This window comes from Barbus barbus (genome assembly GCF_936440315.1).
Source record: "Barbus barbus genome assembly, chromosome: 30".
NCBI classification, from domain to species: Eukaryota; Metazoa; Chordata; class Actinopteri; order Cypriniformes; family Cyprinidae; genus Barbus; species Barbus barbus.
In genome coordinates, this window is record NC_136758.1 from 18600201 (window position 1) to 18621992 (window position 21792).

The window sequence follows — 21792 nt, forward strand, 5'->3', positions numbered from 1 at the left end:
TCTGGCCCTCCCCCTTCACTTCCACTCCTCTTTCACTCAGTCCCACCCCTCACTTCCCTTCGCTCTGTCTCTTTTCACTCTATCAGTCAATCATTCGGTACCTTTCTTCCCCCTTCACCTCTCTCTTTCTATCACACACACAGTACATAAATTTGACAATAACAAGCAGAAAGTTATGGCATCCTTGCTGGATTGTCCTTGAGCTAGTCTTGACAAATAATATTAGTGAGAAGTGGGCAACTGTATAGTAATGGTATTAGATTATGATAGCATAAATATATTTATATATACATACATATTATATAAGTACTATACTCATATACCATGGTATTATGTACAAAATTATTAAATGGTTTATCCCAGCTCACCTGTTTTGTTAGATGATTTCTAGTTGCTCTCTCAGGTCAGTTCACTGCCTTGCTTTTCTGTGCTTTGAAAAAAATATTTACAGGCAAATAAAGCACACAAATCTTAAATATTATATAATAAATACTAAAATATCGTAAGATATGCAAACAGATCAGTGGACAGTAAATATCGATTTCGTTTTCAATTACAATGTATAAAACTATCGACATAGGAACAAGACCAACACAGTGACAATACAACAGCTTACTTTTCGAACTATCAATCAACATGCCTGCTCATGTGAAAGTTTCACCACTTGTTTTGCGCTACCTCCTGACATCATTTACTTGACCAATGGCGTTAGCTGTGGGCGTGGTTATCTGTTTATTCGCCCAATGGCTGACGGGGCGTATTTCTGGTAATTATGTTTATATTTTCTGTCCCATTCAGTGGCGGTAATCGAACAGAAATCAAACACTAAAGCTTTAAAAGTTCTGTGAAGTAATTTTTCATACAATAAGCGGTATGAAAGTACTCTCGTCTTCGATACAGCGTTGTACAATACAGCATAGCATTCCAGAGAACAGTACAATAATAAGTCATTATAGCCGTTTTGACATTAAAGCCGTTAGTTAAGTTTTCTCATTGAGAAACAATTGATGTGAATCATAAATCACCTGACTTCTCAACATAAGATCATGGCTCAAGATAAACAGGTGAGACAAAGGAAATTATTTCTATGGAACCTTGGAACAGAACAATTTCCTGTAAATCTACTGTAGGCTATTTATGTCAAACTATTTGATTTCTATTATTTAAGGTGATGTAATGTTATTCGGTGGTGTGTCAGATTCCATCCATTGTATTAAACATTGTTTATTATTTCTGTCTGCGACAGACAACCCATTTTTGGTCACAACCCAGTTGAGGAGCACCCATATTTAATGTAGACAAGACAACACAGCATAGATAAATGTGTATAAACATCACCATCTCTGATTTATTTCAAGACTTTTAATACATTATATGGATATTCAGAAGATATTTATTCATGTACAAATTACAAATACATAGTTTTTAATCAACTCTTCAGTTTAAATGTACAAAAAACAAAACAAAAAAAACAGAAAGAGAGTTAAAAAAAAATCCCACGGCTGTTTAATAGCAGCTTTGCAACCTGGCAAGACATTTCGCCAACTCTATCAAATGCAGTAAAAGATTTCTGTTAAAAAACATTTGAAAAAAAACGAATAAAATATATAAAGGCACTTAATTTTTATTATTTTCTTTTCAAAGAAACAATTTCTAGAAGAAAGGTGAGGTTAAAGGTCATGCCTGCTCCACAGGGCAGACATCTGCAGTGGACAAATGTCCCAGACACAGAAAATTAGCTGGTGTCTGTCATTAATCCAAAGCAGCTCATATAAAAAGCTTATTTTAAAGACTTGACACTGAAAACATGTTGTGCTGTGTATGTTTCCTATGAATCTATGTACTGAAGGTTTGTGTGTTTGTGGTGTGGTCTGCCTCGCTAAGACCTTAAGAAAAAAAAAGTGAAAAATGAATGGAAAAGAAAAGGAAGAGATCAAGAAAAATCAGCCAATAAATGAATTCAAAACAGAAAGAAGGGAAAAGACACTAAATAAATTCAAAAGAAGAGATAAAAGAAAAGAAAATTGGAAAGAGAGAGTCTGGCTTTTGCATTAGTAAAATATCCACACGCTCGGTGTCTTTGACTGGGTTAAAATAAAGCAGTCCCCCAGCTTAAGGTCATAGGGTTTGTCAGTTTGCTGAAATATCACCTCTGCTATGTTCACACCTAAAAAAATCTTTCTACTTCCTAATACAGTAAAAATAATAAACTTACATAGACCAATAAAACAAATATTTTATACAGTTCTCTCATAGACACCATAAGATAGCACATTAAACTCTTCATCTCAAGTAGGACTTTTTTTTTCTAGGTTCAATTTGGGGGTTTGTTTTATACAGTGCAGAGTATATGGGCCTTGATTAAATAAGAGTGTTTTTATTGTATCTTGCGCCCCCTGCTGGTCACTCCGTGCTCGTGCTGGTTGCATTCTGTCTTTGGGGCACACAGTAGTTGTGCTGGGCGGAGTGGACAAATCCTGGCAGACACACACACTTATATGAGCCTTGCGTGTTGATGCACTTGCCGTTCTTGCAAAGAGACATCTTTGTATTCAGCTCTGAGCATTCATTGATATCTGGAACACAAAACACATGGTGTCAGAGAAGTAGATGTCATGTTTGGAAAGCAGCTTCACCCTCTTCTGAAAGAATTGAATAATGATTCTTTGTCATTTCTTTGTGCATTTCAAAATGTGCATTTTAAGTGTCAATTTAATTGTTGATTTAGTTCTTAGCATCTTTTTGGGCATAAAAGTGCAATCCAATAAAATGTGGTATCATATTTCATTCATTTATTTTTATAAAATGCCACTGACGAACTGTTTAATTACAGATTGTTATATAAACCCGTCAGAAACTACAGTACACTGATTTAAGCCTCACGGTTTTTATAAAAGTCATTTATTTAGGAATCAGACTAAACTGGTCGAGCGGTATGTTTTTGATTCACTAAAACAAAGAAAGATTCATAAGAGCTCAAGGAAGATTCATTCACTTGGGAACTGTTTTGTTTCCGATTGACTAACAGATTCATAAGAGTCATTCATACAGAAACGGACTACCGTATGTTTTGTATTCACTTAAAAGAACCGAGTTAATTCGGGAATCACAATGCTCTGGTTGTACGATATGTTTTTAATTCACTAAAAATAACCGACTCTTATGATTGGGAAATCATACTACTCTGGTTTCACGGAATGTTTTTGATTCACTAAAAACTTAAAGAACCATCCAAAAAAGTTATTAGTTTGAACATTGGACTACACTGCTTGCACAGTATGTTTTTGATTGACTAAAAATAACTAATTTATAGAGTCATTCGTTTGGGAATAGGACTACACTAGCTTTTTTTGATGTGTGACACACACACACACACTAAAAAATCATGACTCATAATAGTAATTGGTTTGAGAATCAGACTACTCAGGCTGCGCAGTACGTCATTTGTTTGTAAATTGGACTATGCTGATTGCTAGGTTTGTTTTTGATTTACTAAATTAACTGACTAAATGTGTAATTTGTTCGAGAATAGGACTACACTGGTGTCAGCGTGTGCTTTGCCCTGTAGACTCTGTAACAGTGTTGCGGTGTCACTGAATAAATACCGCAAGTAACTCTATAAAAGTATTTTAGTATGGTACGTTGGAGGAGAAATACATATGCAAGAACCATTAACGCAACCGAATGTCATTCTATTATTTAAAAAGAAAAATTGTTACTGGTTCTGAAGAATAAGAACCACTTCTCATTCCCAACCCTAACAGCCACTCTGTGCCTGGGCGTATATCATCTGCTCAGTCATGCCTCATTTCAGGAGATGAGTCATGATAATCACAATCCGTGACAATGTAAGAAAAACACACCCTTCTCTAGTAATGAGAATTTTAAAGTTACATTACAGCAAGGTTTTGAATCACTTCCAACCTTCAGAGGTTTAAGCTCTAATAACATACACAAAATAAACCGGATCACATATAAAATAACTACATACTATTGATAATTATTAATACCAAACAAACCGAAATGTAAACCTGAGCTAATCCCACCCACATGCTGATCCCCTCATCATGTGACACGTGATCATGTGCTGTTGCTCACCCACGCAGGCCATGTGGGACATGTCGAGTGTGTATCCATCGAAGCAGTCACAGGTATATCCCTCCTGCACCCGCACACACCGTCCATTCTCACATCCGTTCAGTACACCGCACTCCTCTGCTCGCAGCCCTTCAAATGCATCATATGGATCTGAGAGACAGGTTCAGAAAATGTGAATGAGTAAATGATGACAATCAATCAATCAAAAAAATAATTTCAACTATTTCTTTAAGGAGTATATTTGTACTCACTTCTTGGTTCTTCATAATCTTCATACAGGAGCAGCGTGCCGTCGGGGTTCAGAGGTCGAGAGTCATATTCAGGGCCGTATTCAGTGACTGGGCCAGCAACCAATGCATCCTGACCATACGGCCGACGGGGGCCACCAAACTGACGGATATTACACATAGTGGCATAGGCCTCTGGATGGGAATAAAAAAGAGTTTTGTTTTGATTTGGTTTCTTTGTTTTTTTTGTGTTTGCAGGTTCTTTGTGTCTGCAATAATTTTAAGAAAGAGCACACGTCTTGAGATATCATATTTACAAATGAACTCCAAAAAAACAAAGCTGCACCAGATTTTTGTCTGTGTTTTGCTGTGTAGTTGTGTATTTATACCTGTATTTTTCTGGGGGCAGAGAGCACAATCCATGCCCCAGGCATCTCCGTGTAAACAGCAGCATTCTGTGAACGTGGTCTGTAGATTGGCAATGGGCTTTGTGCAGGTCAGCCTTTCCGTTACGGTCTCCCAACAAATACCTGGGTACACATCAGTTTCTCTTTGCCCTGTAAATACACAAACACAGTAAATAGCATTTTAAGCGGTGCCAACCAAATGAAACTAACAGAATACTGAAATACACTTAAAATGAGCAGAAAAACATGTCCTTGCAGAAAACTAGCAGTAAGTTTTCAGTTAAGTTTACAGACATTTCCTTCAACCTTAAAACACAAAACAATGTATAATTCAAAATGTGCAAAGCACCTGTGAAAAATCAATAAAACATTCACGTGTCTTATTCTGACCACCCTCTAGATGGCAGTATGACACTATTGTGATTAGTTTTGAGCTAGGTTTAGATGAAAGGATTTAGAGCATTGTGTCTCAATCCAGCTCTTTGTGGAACCCAAACAATGCAGATTTTAGGTGTTTTACTAATCTGACACACTGTATTCAGGTCATGGAGAACTTCACTAATGATCTTATGAGATGAATAAGGAGGAGACCTCCAATATGTGCAGTTCTGGGGGCCTCCAGGAATGGGAAACACTGATTTAGACAGTGGGATTTAAAGTATAGGGTGTTAGATTTAAAGTGTGATTTTAGTGGCTTTAAGGTGAGGGTTTTTGGAGTGAAGGGCTTTAGAGAACAGGGATTTTGCAGTGTGTTGTAGGGTTTTCAGGTGCATAGTACTTTGTTACAGTTGATGTAAGTCTTTACCTGCCAAGGCGGGTAAAATGCAGCGAGCGCTGTCCGGTGCAAGAACCATGGGCGGAGTGCAGAAACACTGATACGACCCATATGTGTTCATACATTTACCATCTATACAGTTTGATTCATCCGCACATTCATCAGTGTCTGCAGAGATGGAGAGAGAAACAGAAAATAAACAGACTCCATGAGCAAGTTCAATATGTACAATAGAGATGCAAAAAGAACAACAGTTTCACCAACATTCAGCAATTTGCAATATAACAAAAATGTATTATTTCAGAATGAATGAATGATTATAATATCAATATTTTGAATTTACTTTTATTTTTAGGTTTGCAGTTTTTATTTTAATCCTACTTTGTTAGTCATTTTATTATATGCTAGTTATTATTAGTTATTTGTTTTTTATTTTTCTATAGATTTATTATTTTGTTTTTTATTTCAGTTTTAGTTTTAGTAATATTTGTACTTCAACTTATTTCACTTAGTTGGTGATGCTTCTCATTTTCATTGAAGTTTTTCTTCTAATATGAATATTTTATGTTATTTCAGCTTTATTTAATGAAAATTATTTTTAATAGTTTTATTTTAATTTCAGCTTTAGTTAACAAAAACAACTCTGACAGGGAGACCACTATGGAGGACCAAACCTGCAAAAACAATAAATGAATAAATACGCAAATAAATAAATAAATACATAAATAAATAAATCCACAAAATAATACATAAATAGATAAATAAATAAATAAATGTGCAAATAAATACATAAATAAATATATAAATCCACATATTCCTGTATAAATAAATATATAAATAATTAAATGTGCGAGAAAATAAATAATTAAATAAATTAAACCAATGTTGGGGGAAATAAGTTTTTTTTCCCCCTCCATCAAATGTTTATTCATTTTTGAATGTAGTTCCGTATTTATTTTTCCTCAGCTCAACATGCTAATGAGAGGGTGTCTATCAAGCATCAGAGAAGGCGGTCTTTATGCCACCATTGGTTGATTGTTATAAAAGTTCTGCATTCGATTGTTTGCCTGCGCAATGCCCGTTAACGTAAAGGCAACTGACAAGCATGGATTCAGCATTGTGTTTTAGAGAGATGGTTGAAGTCATCATGCTAACAGTTGCCAGAGACTTGCGAAGGCTAGCTGACACTGTTCAAATTAGTGTATGCTATCTGCTGATTATATTCTCTTCAGAGTAGATTCCTCTATACACTCTTTAGGTCAGTTAGCAGCTACATTTGATGTGGCTGTAGATCCTTTTGTCCTCGAAAAGCTGGAACAGGTTACTCTCATTTTAAGACATACGGGTGTCAACAGAAATGTAACTGGACGTCCTTTACTCCCTATTCCAGCAAGTGCAATTGAGTCTTATTTATTATCAGGCTTAAGCAGGGTGCGAACTACGGGGGAACTGACTCGCCGTCTCCTCATTAGACGCGCCTTTAGAGAGAAATGCATCTTTATTGATTATGATTAAAATTATAATAAAATAATTTTTGTTTTCAATTTTTTTTATTTCGTTAAGTGATAATTTAAAGCTTTCTATAGATATATTTATAATGTCTGTGAGGCATGTATTCGCTCAGCTTCGGTTCATTTTTGTGAAGTGCACCTGTTCAAGACCAGAGGGCAGAAAGCGCATCATGTTTGTTTTATTTGTTTTATAAAAGAACTAGGCTACCTTTTGTTGGTATTGTGAGTGCACACAAATACAAGTAGGCCCTTTACAGGTCCGAATGATGTATTACTCTTACCTTTATCAAAAAAAAAGGCTATTTTAAGTTGTTTCCACTAAAAAAATGCAAGTGTTTGCGCTGGTGCCTCCATGTCCTGCAGAGCGCGCTTTAGCTTCCACTCTCCGCACAAACTTACATATATATAGGCTAGCGCACATTATTATTATAGCGCAGGTTTAACGTTTAAACATTATTATATGCTTGAACTGTTTTAGTATATCTCTAGATTTTATTTTAGGCAAGTCGTGATTGATATGAGAAGGCTAAATTGATCAAACATAGGCTATGATCAGCTCATGCAGCTGGCGCTTGGTCGTTACTTTAAAAAAAAAAACTTATAGGCTATTTAACGAACAAAAATGCTCCAAATGTCTTTCTAAATTAACTTAATAAAAAAACAAAACGAAATATAAGAATTTTCCCATTACACACAAAACTGAACTCCACGCGCAAGTGCACGATCCCATAGACCCCAAAAGGTAGGCTCCCCCAAAGTCCACGGTATAGTTCGAACACGGGCTTAAGAGCACGTGAAATTGCAGAGCTATTTTGAGTTTGCGAGAGGACAATTCGTTATAGAATGGCACAAAATGATTTAAGGTAGGTTGAGGCTCTTTACGGTACTTGATATTACAAATGTAGTTCTGTGCAAACAATCGAATGCAGAACTTTTATAACAATCAACCAATGGTGGCATAAAGACCGCCTTCTCTGATGCTTGATAGACACCCTCTCATTAGCATGTTGAGCTGAGGAAAAATAAATACGGAACTACATTCAAAAATGAATAAACATTTGATGGGGGAAAAAAAAAAAAAAAAAAACTTATTTCCCCCAACATTCGTTTAATTTATTTAATTATTTTCTCGCACATTTAATTATTTATATATTTATTTATACAGGAATATGTGGATTTATATATTTATTTATGTATTTATTTGCACATTTATTTATTTATCTATTTATGTATTATTTTGTGGATTTATTTATGTATTTATTTATTTATTTGCGTATTTATTTATTTATTGTTTTTGCAGGTTTAGTCCTCCATAGTGACAAATTGCTTTAATCCAACTAAAGTGCATTTAAACACACTTAGTGTGTGTGTTTGTTTATATAAAACCAGATGAGCTCACAGTGTGTATGTAAAGTTTGCGGCCTCCTCCAGAATCTGCACCCACAGACTTGGTGTCAAAAAGACTGACATGTATAGAAACGAGAGAGACATATTTGTGTGTGTGTGTGTGAGGAGTGAGCGGGTGCTCATATGTGTCAGTGTGGGTGTAGTAAGTCAAATGACTGTGGCTACACTGAATATGTGTGTGTAAGGCAGTCGGGTGTGGCAGCTTTAAGGCAGTGCGGCAGGGCATGAATCCATTGCCGTGGGTCTGTGGTTTGTGTGAGTGTGTGCATGTGTGTTTAGGCAGACAGACAGCCTGCGGTGCACCATAGAGCTGCGGCCTGGATCATAACGGCTGTGCTGCCCTGACCGGTCACAAGATGTAGCCCTTTGACCCAAGCTTACACACACATATAACCTGCTATCATGCTGCATGCATAATGTGGCCGCAAGCCACAAGCCGGCAGCAGCAGCAGGTTTAAAACTTAAATTTAAATCCAATTTAAATGTGTTGGCGTTACGGTAAGCCAAACTAGGACAACATTTACACCCATACACACTATCTATTCAGCATGTAAACTCGCATGCACCCACGCAAAAACACACAAGCCTGTCATTCCAAACCGACAAAAGAACACAGTGACAATTCAAGGCCAAACATCTAACATCAGGCAATAAACAGCTAAAGCAGGATGTTATAAATAACAAACCCTTCTAAGATTACTATCTAACCTTTCTAAGAATACTTAGGCTAAAATAAAACACTTTCATGTACCTTTTTATGTTTCTGAATACGGTCTTCTAAAATATTTCATTAATGCATCAAGCTGCTTTAATCTGTGTACATCTGAGAAAGGAGAAATGTCTGGAAGCCCGTTTCCGCCAATGAATAAAAAATAAAACAAGGTAATTACGACTTTTTATCTCACAATTCAGACTTTTGTCTTGCTTGATGTCTTGCTTGGTCGATATCTTACAACATTAAATACAGGAGATAAGATAATTCTATAGCAAGAATAGAATTCTTTTTTCCTTGTCTCAACAGGAAAAAACATGAATAAAATCCAAAACACCTTTTTACATGGTTTGAAATTCCATGAAAATCGATTTTTGTTAATGTGTCTTTCTGTGTGATGGGTTTGGTGAACGGACAGTTCACCATAAAAATTTAAATTCTGTCATAATTTAGACACCCTCATGTTGTTTCAAATCTGTAACAACATGAGGTTATCACCATGAACTCTCCCTTTACAAAAAAAAAAAGACAGATAAAACAGAGTAATCCACAGTTGCTCATAGATTACATGCAGATTGTGATTTTGGACCTTACCAACACACTGCAGTTTGCTCTCATCATAGTAGAGTCCAGCCTTGCAGTAACACTCATACCCACCGGGGGTATTGAGACAAAAGCCGTCTTTGCAGATCTCATTTTCAAAAAGCTTGCATTCATCTGCGTCTGCAAATCACACACATCAACACATTTTCATTATTTCATCATTTAACAAACAGACAGGTCAGTATAAACCTGAAACCTTGGACCACACCTACAGACCAGCATGCATCTGGACGTGTTGCTCTGGTTAGTGTTCTTATTTGGGGATCTGCTACATGCAGAAATGTAATTTGACTGGAGACTGACAGGGAGGAAATGTCCTTACCATCCATAAGCATTCCATTCAAGCGTACGCCGACACACACACATCCCGACCACATCGCATTCACTCGTGCTGCCACCAGCTAAACCACACTCTCACTGCATTCATAAATTAAATCAGTGCATTAGACTGGCCCTGCGACTGAGGTTTCCCCACACTGGGAAGCAGGCTGCTGAGTGTGTGCGTTTCAGCATATGTAGGTCAGATGCTAAGCGATGTCTGCGGCTGCTTCCACACATTACAAAGTCAAAAATATGTGCATAAAACAGGGGTTAAAGTGCAAGACACATCAGAGCTTAAACATAAAACCAGATAAGCACAAAAGCACACGTAAACAACCAGATATTGAAGGGACTGTTCATCCAAAAATGAAATCAATGTTATTTTTTTGTCCTTACAATGAATGTCACTGGGATTCGGTGTTGTTTTGGTGTTCCGTATAGTCAGTCATACAGGTTTTTTGAACAATGTGAGGATGAGTAAATGATGATGACATATTTTTCATTTCTGGGTGAAATATCCCTTTAAAAATATGTAGACACAGATACCTTTGAAGTTTCCTGCTAAGCTGGTTGTAGGAATCATAGGATCTCCAGGAGGAATGTAACCCCGGCCTGCCGGACACATCTGGGAGAACTGATCTGCATAGAAGAGTGTCAGCAGTTAATAAAGTAAACTGTCTGCTGTATTTACTTAAAGAATGGCCATTGTTGGATACACGTTGAAGATTGATTTTTAGTTATGAGCTGGTAAAGCAAAATATATTTGAGGGTGATTGTTTCTATTTATATGAGGTCCAGACATGATTTACTAATGTAATTGGCTTGTCTGTGAAGATTCTCAGTCATTTAGGTCATCATAGGACAGACAAGCTTTTACATGTATTGAACACCTTTCATCAGGCAGCATCTGCAGAAAGGTGGATATTGTTTTGCATTGAACCTTATCACAATTTTCAGTCCTATCTGATCTGCCTGTCTGAAATTAAGAAATGAGCAGAGACAGATTTATAAGCACTAATGTGCAATACTTCCCTTCAGGACACGTCCTCTTAAACTAATTTGTAGGAAGATTTGAAGTAAAAAATGTTGTAGGAATCATTACAGTCTTAAATGATAATGGCTTTAAACCTTTTCTGTGTCTCTTTAATTACTTTTTCCTACTTTGAGATGAATTTCTGTAATTTGGGCTTCCCCACCATAGAAGCTGTAAAATAAGCAAAACTATGTTCTACTCCTAGTTTAAAATGAATAGTTTACCTTAAATGAACCAGTCACTGCATAGAATCACTTCAAAAGAATGAATAATTGACTATCCTCAAGTTTAACTCACTGATGCATGCTGCCTAAATAGTTCCTACTTGAAGTTGTAAATTTGGCCTCATCTTTTAATCTTTTTAAGTTCACCACCATCATATATTTTTCAAAAAGTGTTAAAATGGCGAAAATACAATTCTGCTTAAAGTTTCAAAGTATTAGTTTACCTAAAATGAACCAGGTCAACTGATTCACTGCAAAGAATCGTCTCAAAAGAATGATTCATTCACTATCCTGTACTTTTTAGATTTGTCATTGTGCGTGATGCAACTGAGTACCTGTTCCCGGTATGGGGCAGGGATGGACTTCGCAGTTGTCCCCCCAGCCGGCTCCTAGCGTACAGCAGCACTCCTCTTTAGTCATGCTGCTGGCCAGCACCTTATCACACAGGTTCTCATCATTCAAGTTGAAATAACACTCTTTCCTCTCCACTGGTGTGACTTTGGGAACAAGACAACAACACAACACAGATAACTCAGAACGGATGTTTTGTCCTTTTAAAATATTCAGATATGAAGTTTCAATCACAATTTGTCACAAAGCACAGAAAAATTAACGGGAGGAAAAAAAAAAAAATCAATGAATAACTAATATTTGACTGCAATACGGTAATCCAGAAATGAAGAACACCTAAAGAACCAAGGTCAAGAACACAGCAGAAACTGTGCATGACATCAGAGAGCAGTTTTGCAGTTCAACCTTGGCTTTTCAGTCACTGAGTGCTCCTTTTTATTATTTCCACATAATTCATATTCCAAACTATTGTGATTGTAGTTTTATGGTGTCCTACCAGTGTCCTTATATGTAAAAAGCATGATTTACACCTCCGGTAAGACATACCAGGGTACTTCTTGTAAAAACAAAAAAATAATGTTTAAACTCAGGAGACAGTGCGGTTTTATGACGGGAGGAGGATTAGGCGGGTGGATTTGAGCAAAAGTCCTTAACTAAAACACTTGGCTAAGATCTAAGAAAATGCTTCCTGTTACTTGATCTTCCAGGCACAGCTGGTGTGTAGCCGCTCACACACACATATCCAATCAACATTGTTCTTTTATTTTCCAGTTCCACTATGTTTTTCACCACTAGAGGAACAAATTGATTCCAATCTAGCCAGCGCCAACCCTTAAACTATTTTCAATTGTTTTTTTTTTTTACATCTACCACACCTGATCTTTAGTTGTAAACAAAACCTGTCCCAGATCACTTAACTTAAAAAAAAAAAGCAACTGCAAGACTCTGAATTGGAGTATGTAAATTGCAGTTGGTGCTAATTTTTTGTCGTATTTCATTGTTACTTCCTGATTGGCACAATTTATTTAATAAACATGTTGCTAAAACAACATTAACCATATGAAAATTAATACTAAGAGCGGACAGAATTATTTTATAGTGAAAACAGGGTCAAACTTTATTTTAAGGCCCAATTCTCACTTTTAACAAATCATTAACTATGACTTTTGTCTCAACAAACTCTTAATTTGCTGCTTATTAATAGTTAGTAGGTAGTTGTACTAATAAACAGCCAATATATTAATAATAGGCACACTAATAAGCAACTAGTTAATAGTGAGAATTGGTCCCTACACTAAAGTGTTACAAAAGAGTAATAGCAATAGGTTATTTTAATAGCCCACTTCAGACTAAACTGTAAGTAACTTTGCAACTATTAGTAGACTGTCTGCTTAATATCTGCAAAAACTTCATTTTTGATGGCCCTCCAACACACACTGACTAAAGTATTAAGTACATGTCATCTTATTCTATTAACCCTAACAGTCCACTAATACTTTGAGTTAGTTGACTTATAGATAGTAGAATGTCTAAAGTGGACTACTGAAAACATATCACAATCCCAATCAGGAAATCTTTAAGAGTTGTCTAGACTTTCAAGAGCAGTTATCTCATTCTGATGGGTCTTCTTGTATATCTCTCCGTACTGGTCTTTTTTATCTTAGCATGGGAGCTTCTTTTTGGCTCTTACGTGTTTTGGGCCCCATGGTGCTTTGGTCCCTCTGTAATCCTCAGACTGAATCTCATTTCTCTCCTGCCAGATCGTTTACAGCCCCCATTCATCACGCCTTGCCTCCCTCTATTCTACTCAGATCTGGCCCCTGATGATATGAAGTTAATGTCCTGTTGCACTAGAGGATCTCCATGGTTGAGATTAAAACGTGAAAAGCTTCAGAACCATTTCAAGTATGCAGTGAAGATGAGACATTTCGTTGGAGGAGGACAGGGGTCATCTGTCCAGATGAAAGGCAATCTGTGGCCACTTGTAGGTTTGGGTTAGGTCACTGTTTGTGGGATTTCTATAGGATAATGAATTGGTCGATCACACTGTGGTGGTGGTTTACAGTAGGCTACAACTTTACCTGGTGGTGTAGAGAAGCATTTGGCCGACATCGGATCAAATTCTTGCATCTCATCAGGACACAAACACAGGAAGGTGCCTTCACGATTCTCACAGGTGGCCTCACCACACACATTACCGAGCAGCTCACACTCGTTCACATCTGCAGGCAAGAAAATGTGTTTTTTTTTTTTTTGAACTGAAGATACAATCTGAACTGCAGGAGTTTGTTTTGTTCTAGATGAAATCATTTGCTGTTCTACCAAGTCAAGTCACCTTTATTTATATAGCACTTTATACAATACAAATTGTTTCAAGGCAGCTTTACAGGGATAAACAGGAGAATAATGATTCAATGATGCAAAGATGAATTCTGATGTAAAGCAGCTCTAAAAAAACAAGTGTTATTGTTTAGCAGAGGTCAGTTCAGTGTTGATTCAGTTCAGCATTTATGAAAGTAGTTCAGTTTAAGCTGTAAAGCAGCCCTGTAAATAACATGATGCCAGTTCAGTTCTCATCAAATAGTGTCAGTACAGTCAGTTCAATATTGCTGAATACCATTAACAGGCTTCTGGTTTAATTAAAAAGAATATCAATTCAAAAGAATGATTCATTCAATTTTCTTGAGTTCAATTCACTCACTCAATCTGGTCGCAAGTGGTTCTTGAGATAACAGCTCACTGGAGTGGAAGATCAGTGAATAACTTTTGATCTGTTGCTCACATATTATATGATGTATTTTTAAAGATTTGAAAAATATAGCACACAAGTTATATGGACTACAAGTATGATACTTCTTAAATGTATTAATAACAACCAGATTTCTGCCCAGACGTTCTACAACCACAAACTTATGTGAACTCTAAAGCTTGTGAAACACTGGTCATTATCAAGTCATAGTTTATCATTTCTATAGCTTTGTCCTGATTGGCTCAGAACCTTCTGCAGAGCTTTCATTAATTTTCCTTATCTAAATGGTGGCTTTTGGGAACCTCATAAAGCAATGACAAGCAATGTGCGCAACTGACTTCAGTAAATAAAACAGCCCCATTTTTCTGCCGACTGTCTCTGACAGCATGAATTTATGACGACCAAAGTAGCACTATAATGCAAGTGTCTACTTCCTGCAACAAGGCTCTCTCCTCCTTTCTACTCTGTTCTCTCTCTCTTTTCTTCTCAATGCTTCACACATCTGTGACTCTCATTCTCTTGGTTTTATCAATCATCTCAGAGCACCACATACAAAAGGATGCAATAAATCAACTTGTGTGGAGAGCCTTTATGTGCAATAGACTCTGAATGCTCTAATGGAGCCATCCTGCCAGACGCACACACGTACACACTCCAGACCCGCTCAGTGATGGTGGGCCAGCTCGTCAATGAGCCTGGAAGTGTTAAATGGTCGTCTGGAGTCGGCAACAGCGTGGGTGCTGCACCACTGGGGAATGATACAAAGTTGGAAATGGACATCAGTGCCAGATGAAAAATGTAAAAGACAGATACGACCTCATAAGAACTGATATACTAGCGTTTTTTTTTTCATGCACTCCAGATTAGAGTATGGTTCGAAGGGATCATTTTCTACACACAAGAGAGTTTGGGTGCTTTCTGCACCGTTGCTTAATATACAGCATAACGACAAAAGAAATTATACTTTAACTGTGATTTTCTCAAAAAGGCAAAACATACAGAACGTGTATTTTTGATTCACAATCAAAGGGCTTTTATGAGCTGGATCTACAAATGATTCACTTAGAAAGACTCACAAACACACAGATTACCAGTTTGAATAAGTCTGACAAATCCTTCACTGAATCTTGTCAGAGCGGCTACAGAATTAACATGTGACACATTACTAAACTGCAATCCTTTACTACTCCTTGAAATGAATCAGTTTCATGTACTTTGAATCTTGCACTCCTGTAGGCTCATAGTGCTTCAATAAGCTTCCCCAGGGGACGTAGGTTTTCTCTGAATTTCTTTGACTGGTTGTTTATACAGTATGCAGATATATATATATTTTGTCATCAGTTTATTTAACCAAATTTGTAAATCATCAAAACATCTAGGTGCTAAGTAAATTTATTTATAGGTGGCTGTGTATGGGGGAAAGAAAAACACTGTTAAGTTTATTTAAATTTTAATTTACTTTTTGAAAGCAACAAATGGAACCAAGAAATTGATTCAGAATAGGTTTTCCATAATGTTTTAGTTTTTTGTTTTTTTCTAGTATACAAGGAGTTAAGATGTTCAGTCTCTGGAAAGGAATTAGCTGTTATCCTTTTGCTTTATTAAAACGTAGTTCAAGACACACAGGGAAGCTGGCTTGTACAGAAGGGCTAAAAATGATCTTTAGAAATGTCTATAGATCATATAGTATCTGATCTGTGATTTGTTTTTGTTTGTCGAATGCATGGGGCAAGGAAAGCTGACCTAGAGGATTTACAAGACACATTAAATTTAGGTGCTCACAAGGGTGATGCAGGTTCGAATTTTGCTTGTTTTTCAACTATTTCTGTCACTAATGGGACAGGAAAGTAAAGAACACTGTTGTGATTTTGTTGCGATACACAATTTTCGCTTTTACTATAAAAAAAAGTTCTTGTTGCTGGAATCTTGTCACGTAGCATTTTATTAGGCCTGAGATCTCTGTCTTTCTAGGTAATTGGAGGACAAAGGGATCGGAGAGGAAGAGAAAGAGTAAAGGATGTGGTAAGGAGAGAAACTGAGGAGGGAGATGGAAGAATGGATAGAGAAGAGAGAGAAGTGGGAGGAAAAGAGGAATGCATGTCCTGTGTGTATTAGAGCTTGTGTGTGTTAGTGTGTGTTATTGCCGTGGGAAACCAGAAACGATGGAGGCTGTTTGTGGCCAGTTACATAAGCGGCAAGACAAACAACCTCTGTTCAGAGACTGAAGAGAATGTGTGTGTTTTTAAGAGTGAGTGTGTGTTTGTTTGCTAGTATATGTATGAAAAATTCTCTCCTCAAACTAATCACAAACTGAGAAAAAAACAGAAGAACAACATACTGTATATGGGGGTATAAATCTAATAATTTAATATCATGGTAGATTTTCTTTTAGAAAGAAATTAACTATTTTATTCAGAATGGATAATTAAATTGAGCAAAAGTGATAGTTAAGACATTTGTAATGAAACATTTAAAACTTCTATATATACATTCTATATATATAGAGAGAGAGAGAGAGAGAGTGAAATATATATATATATATATATATATATATATATATATATATATATAAATAATATATAATAAATCATTAAATTATATATATAAATATATATTATACATGTATATATATATATATATATATATATATATATATATATATATATATATATATATATATAAAAATATAAAATGTATAATTTAATAATTTAAAATAATCCATCTTTTCATCTCATTCAATGATCATCTAATTATGATTATTCATAAATTAATTTTGCACATACCACCCATCCCTACTCACATAATAAAAGTGAAACTTCCTCTGTCTCTGCTCTTACTCTCTTTCAGAAGGTGGGCTGCATAAGAACACTGTGTTATTTTAAAACAGCCACCAACTCCAGACCTCTAAACACCAGGCCACATAAATACATGTGGCTCCATCACTTTAATAGGACTTGACTCTGTGTCAATGCATTAATGTGTCTATGTGAGTATGTGGGGGCCACTGATGTGTTTCACCCTGTGTTGTGTTTTAAACATTACCGGGGTCTGTGCCGTCCACCCTCAGACTGGAAGAAACTAAACACTCACATCAATCATGGCTCTAGCAAAGCGTCTGCCATCTTTTTTATGTTGTCTGAGAGGAAGTGGCAAAAAATCTCAGAGAGTGCTTGCCTCGGTTTTAAATCCAGCTCTGGTTTACATGTCTGTCAGGACAAGAGCTTTACAAACAGACCATACCACACATCTATCAGTTAAATTATTGTCTCCAAGTGGACAAGATAGACAAGATTTAGACAACTAAATACGTTTTTTTTTTTTTTTTGCCAGTCAAAAAAACTTTACACCTAAAGAATTGAATAGTATTTTGACATATATGTTTAAAATGACATACCCTTGACTGAGATGAAGACTCCAGTCTAATCCATGGTCTAAAAAAAGCAGTTTTATTCTACATTGTTGGTCGAATCACCAAAAAGGACAAAAATGTGCTCCACATAACTTGTGCGCTATTGTTTATCAGTCTTTTAAAGTCACACATTAGCATTCTGTGAGGAATAGACCACATTATTATGCATTATTATTGCCTGAAAATCATTCCTTCCTCTGCAACACTTGCATATCATTCAGACTTGCACACATTTAACTTAAAGATATACTGCATCAGGATTGACTGCCAAAAGTTTGAGTATGTGGAAATGTAAAATATTTTCATTTGTGGTTGACGGGAAAAAGAAAGTCATGCAGGTTTTAAACTACAAGAAGGTGAGTAAATAATGATAGAATTTTCATTTTTGGATGAACTATCCCTTTAACAAGAAGCAATGACAACACCTTAGCTGTCAAGTTCCAGTAAGCTTTCTAATAGTGATAATTCATTGAATACTGTAAATTTTGAGTCTATTTTTAAACTATGGAATGAAAATAACAGAAACTAGGAAGGAAAAAAAAAAACTTACCCACACACCCCTGCCCATCGTGAAAGTCCTTGAATCCTGGGTCGCACTGGCAGCTAAAGGAGCCTATTGTATTCTGACAAACACCATGACTTCCACAGGTATTCTCATTCAGAGAACACTCATCCACGTCTAGAACGAGAGAGGGAGAGACAATAAGACAGAAAGCGGGAGATGTTAGAGCTCTTTGTGTGCTGATCTGGGCAGAGATGAATGGATGAGAGAAAGAACATAACTAGAAATCAAAAATTACATACACGACTATCTAAAAGTTTGGGATCAGTAAGATTTTTTAAAAGTTCTTGAAGTCTCTAATGCTCACCAATGCTGCATTTATTTAATCGAAAATACAGTAAAAACAGTAATACTGTGAAATATTGTGAAATATTACTACAAATGAAAATATCTGTTTTCTATTTGAATATATTTTAAAATGTAATTTATTGCTGTGATTGCAAAGCTGAATGTTAAGAAGCCATTACTCCAGTCTTCAGTGTCACACAATCCTTCAAAAATCTATCTAATATGCTGATTTGCTGCTCAAGAAACATTTCTTATTATAATCAGTGTTGAAAACAGTTGTGCTGCTTTTGTGGAAACCATGATACAGTTTTTTCCAGGCTTACTTTGATGAACAGAAAGTTCAATAGAACTGCATTTCCTTTACAACATTAAACTGTCTTTACTGTCACTTTTGTGCAATTAAATGCATTCTTTCTGATTAAAAGTATTAATTCCTTTCCTGACCCCTAACTTACAAACAGTAGTGTATATGAACAAAAACAATACTTGAATGGAGATGGAATGAGTATGAGTATGTCTGATCGGAAACATAATTGCAGTCTGCATTGTTAATTAGCAAATGATTAAGCCACAAGAGACAAACAAACAGCTCTGATCGGAACCAGAATATGGAGATGTGCAGGACAACAATGCGAGCTGGGTAGAGCTAAGGCGGTGACATCACGGCAGAAGATGGTGCCCGTGGGCGCTCACCGATGCAGACGCCGTGTTCGCCTCGGGAAAGGCCAGGTGGGCAAGGCACCTCACATCGGTAAGAGCCTGGTGTGTTCTGACAGGCCCAAACCCCACAAATAGACGTCCCCATGTCAGCACACTCATCAATATCTGACAGACAGCACAACCAACCAATCAGCACACTAATAAACCAATCAAAAAAGAGCTTGTGGGTGGAGGATGATACAAAAAGCAAATTGTTTTGGATTCTAGATTTTTACCCTGGCACGTCTGATTGGTTGGCTCCAGACGGTAGCCTGCATCACAATGGCAGAGATACGAACCCTCCGTGTTTGAACAGGTACCATTTACACATCTGCTGCCATCCACACATTCATCTACATCTAAAAAAAGCCCGCACACACACATATGTTTTGAGTAGGTCATTTTATTTAATATATTTCGCTTTGTCTAGACATTCAGTTCAAACACTTCTTTCTCCCCATTTTATTGCTGGACGTGGCATTTAAAACAACTCTGGCACCTCACTGGGCCCCGGGAGCACATACACACGTCCCACCAGAGGAAAAATAACCTTGGCTCATATGCGAAACCCATTAGACATACAATCCCTTTCTTTCTCTCACTCTCTCTTGTGCTGCCAAACACTGGGGCTTTTCAACAAAGCAACAGATTAATTTTGCCTAAACATAAGATAAATATCAACACAGCACTGCTGAGAATCAGGACAAACCACAGCAGGATGCTGAGAGAATGTGTGTGTACGTACCCTCGCAGCCTGGTGAATCCCTGGTGGACACAAAGCCGGCATCACAAACACAGAGGAACGAACCCTCTGTGTTCAAACACTCTCCGTTGGGGACGCACAGCTGTGTCTCGTCCTCACACTCATCAACATCTACAAGAATTGAGGGATGAAATCAGTGAAATCAGTAACAGTATTCCAAGCAGTGGCTTAAACCAGTCTAAGTTGGTTTTCTGGTATTAACTGGTTTAAGATGATCACCCAGAATGACCAAGCTGGTTTCCTGTCTTTATCAGCTAAAAAGTCCCCAAAATCTTGTAAAACCAATCAAGAGACCAGCTAAGTGCTGGGTTTCTTTCAGAAGGACTCTTCAATTGGATCAAATCGCTCATCCAGGTGCTTTAAACACACAGAACATTTACAAGATGCCTTTTATATACATACTGTACAAACTGTAAGAGTAGCAAGATAATACTATTCTAGAATACATCCTCTGTATATGCGGGTTTGTATGATGGATTCTCACCTTGGCAGCTGGTGCCGTTAACTTGTCTATATCCCTGTGGGCAGTTGCACTGGTAAGATCCCAAGATATTGACGCACTGCCCCACACCATCACAGGTCTGAGGTAACTCCAAACACTCGTCCACATCTGTAAACATCAGAATATTTCAACATTGCACACAGAATCAATCCCAGATGCCCTTAACATGAATACATGATTAAGTATCACACACACATGCACTCTCGTACCGTTACATTGGTCTCCTGTGGATGACAATATAAAGCCGGGCTCACAGTTGCAGATAAACGACCCCTCTGTGTTCTGACAGTGACCTTGAATGCACACGCTCTCATCTTGGCATTCGTCAATGTCTGTGACACACACAAAGTTGCAGTTTGCTCACTTGCATTTTATCTGTTTTTGTCTAACTTTATTGTATAACAATCACAATAATGAAATTCACAATGCTGTCATAACGCACATTAAAAGCCATGCTTTATTAATGGCTGCGCAACATGCAAACAAAATTAAATTAATCATAAAAACAAAAGAAAACAAAATACAACACAAAAACAAAACAAAAGCGACAAACAAAACCAAAACAAAACACACAAAACGAAACGAAAAGAACAAAAAAAATATATACATCAAACAAGACAAAACAAAACAAAATAAGAAAATCGCTTGAAAGTTGGATAGGCTTATCTGTCATTTGTTAGACAAGCTAAAGACAAACAAAATCTTTGAAAAATACTAAAAGCTGCTGAACTGTGGATAGATAGTACCTATGCAGGCCTTGCCATCAGGAGTGAGGGAGAATCCTTCATCACACGTGCAAATGAAATAGCCCTCCCGATTGAAGCACTGACCATGAGCGCATACTTTTTCATCCAGACACTCATTTATATCTGCACAGAGAAGGTCACGCACACAATACATCTGAAGAAAGACACTTCTGTGGGTCACATTTATAAAGGCCCCCTCATTTGTCAAAAAGTAGCTGTGCTAAACACATATCATTGTATAAAAGCAAACAAAAAAAGGGCTTCTTACCAACACATTGGCCATTTCTCCCTTCAAACCCATCTGGACAAGGAGAACACATGAAAGAGCCCAGAGTGTTATAGCAGAGACCGGACGGACACATTCTCCCATCCTGACATTCATCGATATCTACATAGACAAAAGCA

At 36.9% G+C, this 21792-nt stretch overlaps 2 protein-coding genes across 7 annotated transcripts in view; both read right to left on the bottom strand.

The window, feature by feature from the left end:
- The window catches only part of rasgrp3 (RAS guanyl releasing protein 3 (calcium and DAG-regulated)), a 37148-nt gene extending 37145 nt beyond the window's left edge, over window positions 1–3 (bottom strand). Inside the window, exon 1 of the mRNA XM_079386203.1 lies at window positions 1–3. This exon is cut by the window's left edge and continues 41 nt beyond it. The gene's annotated coding sequence lies outside the window, so the exon portion shown is untranslated.
- A 1208-nt stretch (window positions 4–1211) lies between these two features.
- Window positions 1212–21792, bottom strand: part of ltbp1 (latent transforming growth factor beta binding protein 1) — a 79302-nt gene continuing 58721 nt past the window's right edge. For 4 of the 6 annotated variants that reach the window (XM_079386672.1, XM_079386670.1, XM_079386671.1 and 1 more), the window contains 17 exons: window positions 21656–21775; window positions 21388–21510; window positions 20851–20973; window positions 20624–20749; window positions 20122–20250; window positions 19613–19735; window positions 19371–19502; window positions 18378–18506; window positions 13751–13891; window positions 11654–11815; window positions 10608–10700; window positions 9732–9860; window positions 5538–5675; window positions 4715–4882; window positions 4350–4520; window positions 4099–4248; window positions 1212–2576 (listed from right to left, as the gene is read on the bottom strand). In XM_079386672.1, the coding sequence (XP_079242798.1) occupies window positions 2404–2576; window positions 4099–4248; window positions 4350–4520; window positions 4715–4882; window positions 5538–5675; window positions 9732–9860; window positions 10608–10700; window positions 11654–11815; window positions 13751–13891; window positions 18378–18506; window positions 19371–19502; window positions 19613–19735; window positions 20122–20250; window positions 20624–20749; window positions 20851–20973; window positions 21388–21510; window positions 21656–21775 (2330 nt within the window). In that variant the 3' untranslated portion in view covers window positions 1212–2403. The remainder of the gene's footprint in view (window positions 2577–4098; window positions 4249–4349; window positions 4521–4714; window positions 4883–5537; window positions 5676–9731; window positions 9861–10607; window positions 10701–11653; window positions 11816–13750; window positions 13892–18377; window positions 18507–19370; window positions 19503–19612; window positions 19736–20121; window positions 20251–20623; window positions 20750–20850; window positions 20974–21387; window positions 21511–21655; window positions 21776–21792) is intronic. The other 2 variants (XM_079386674.1, XM_079386673.1) reach the window with 1 other exon arrangement.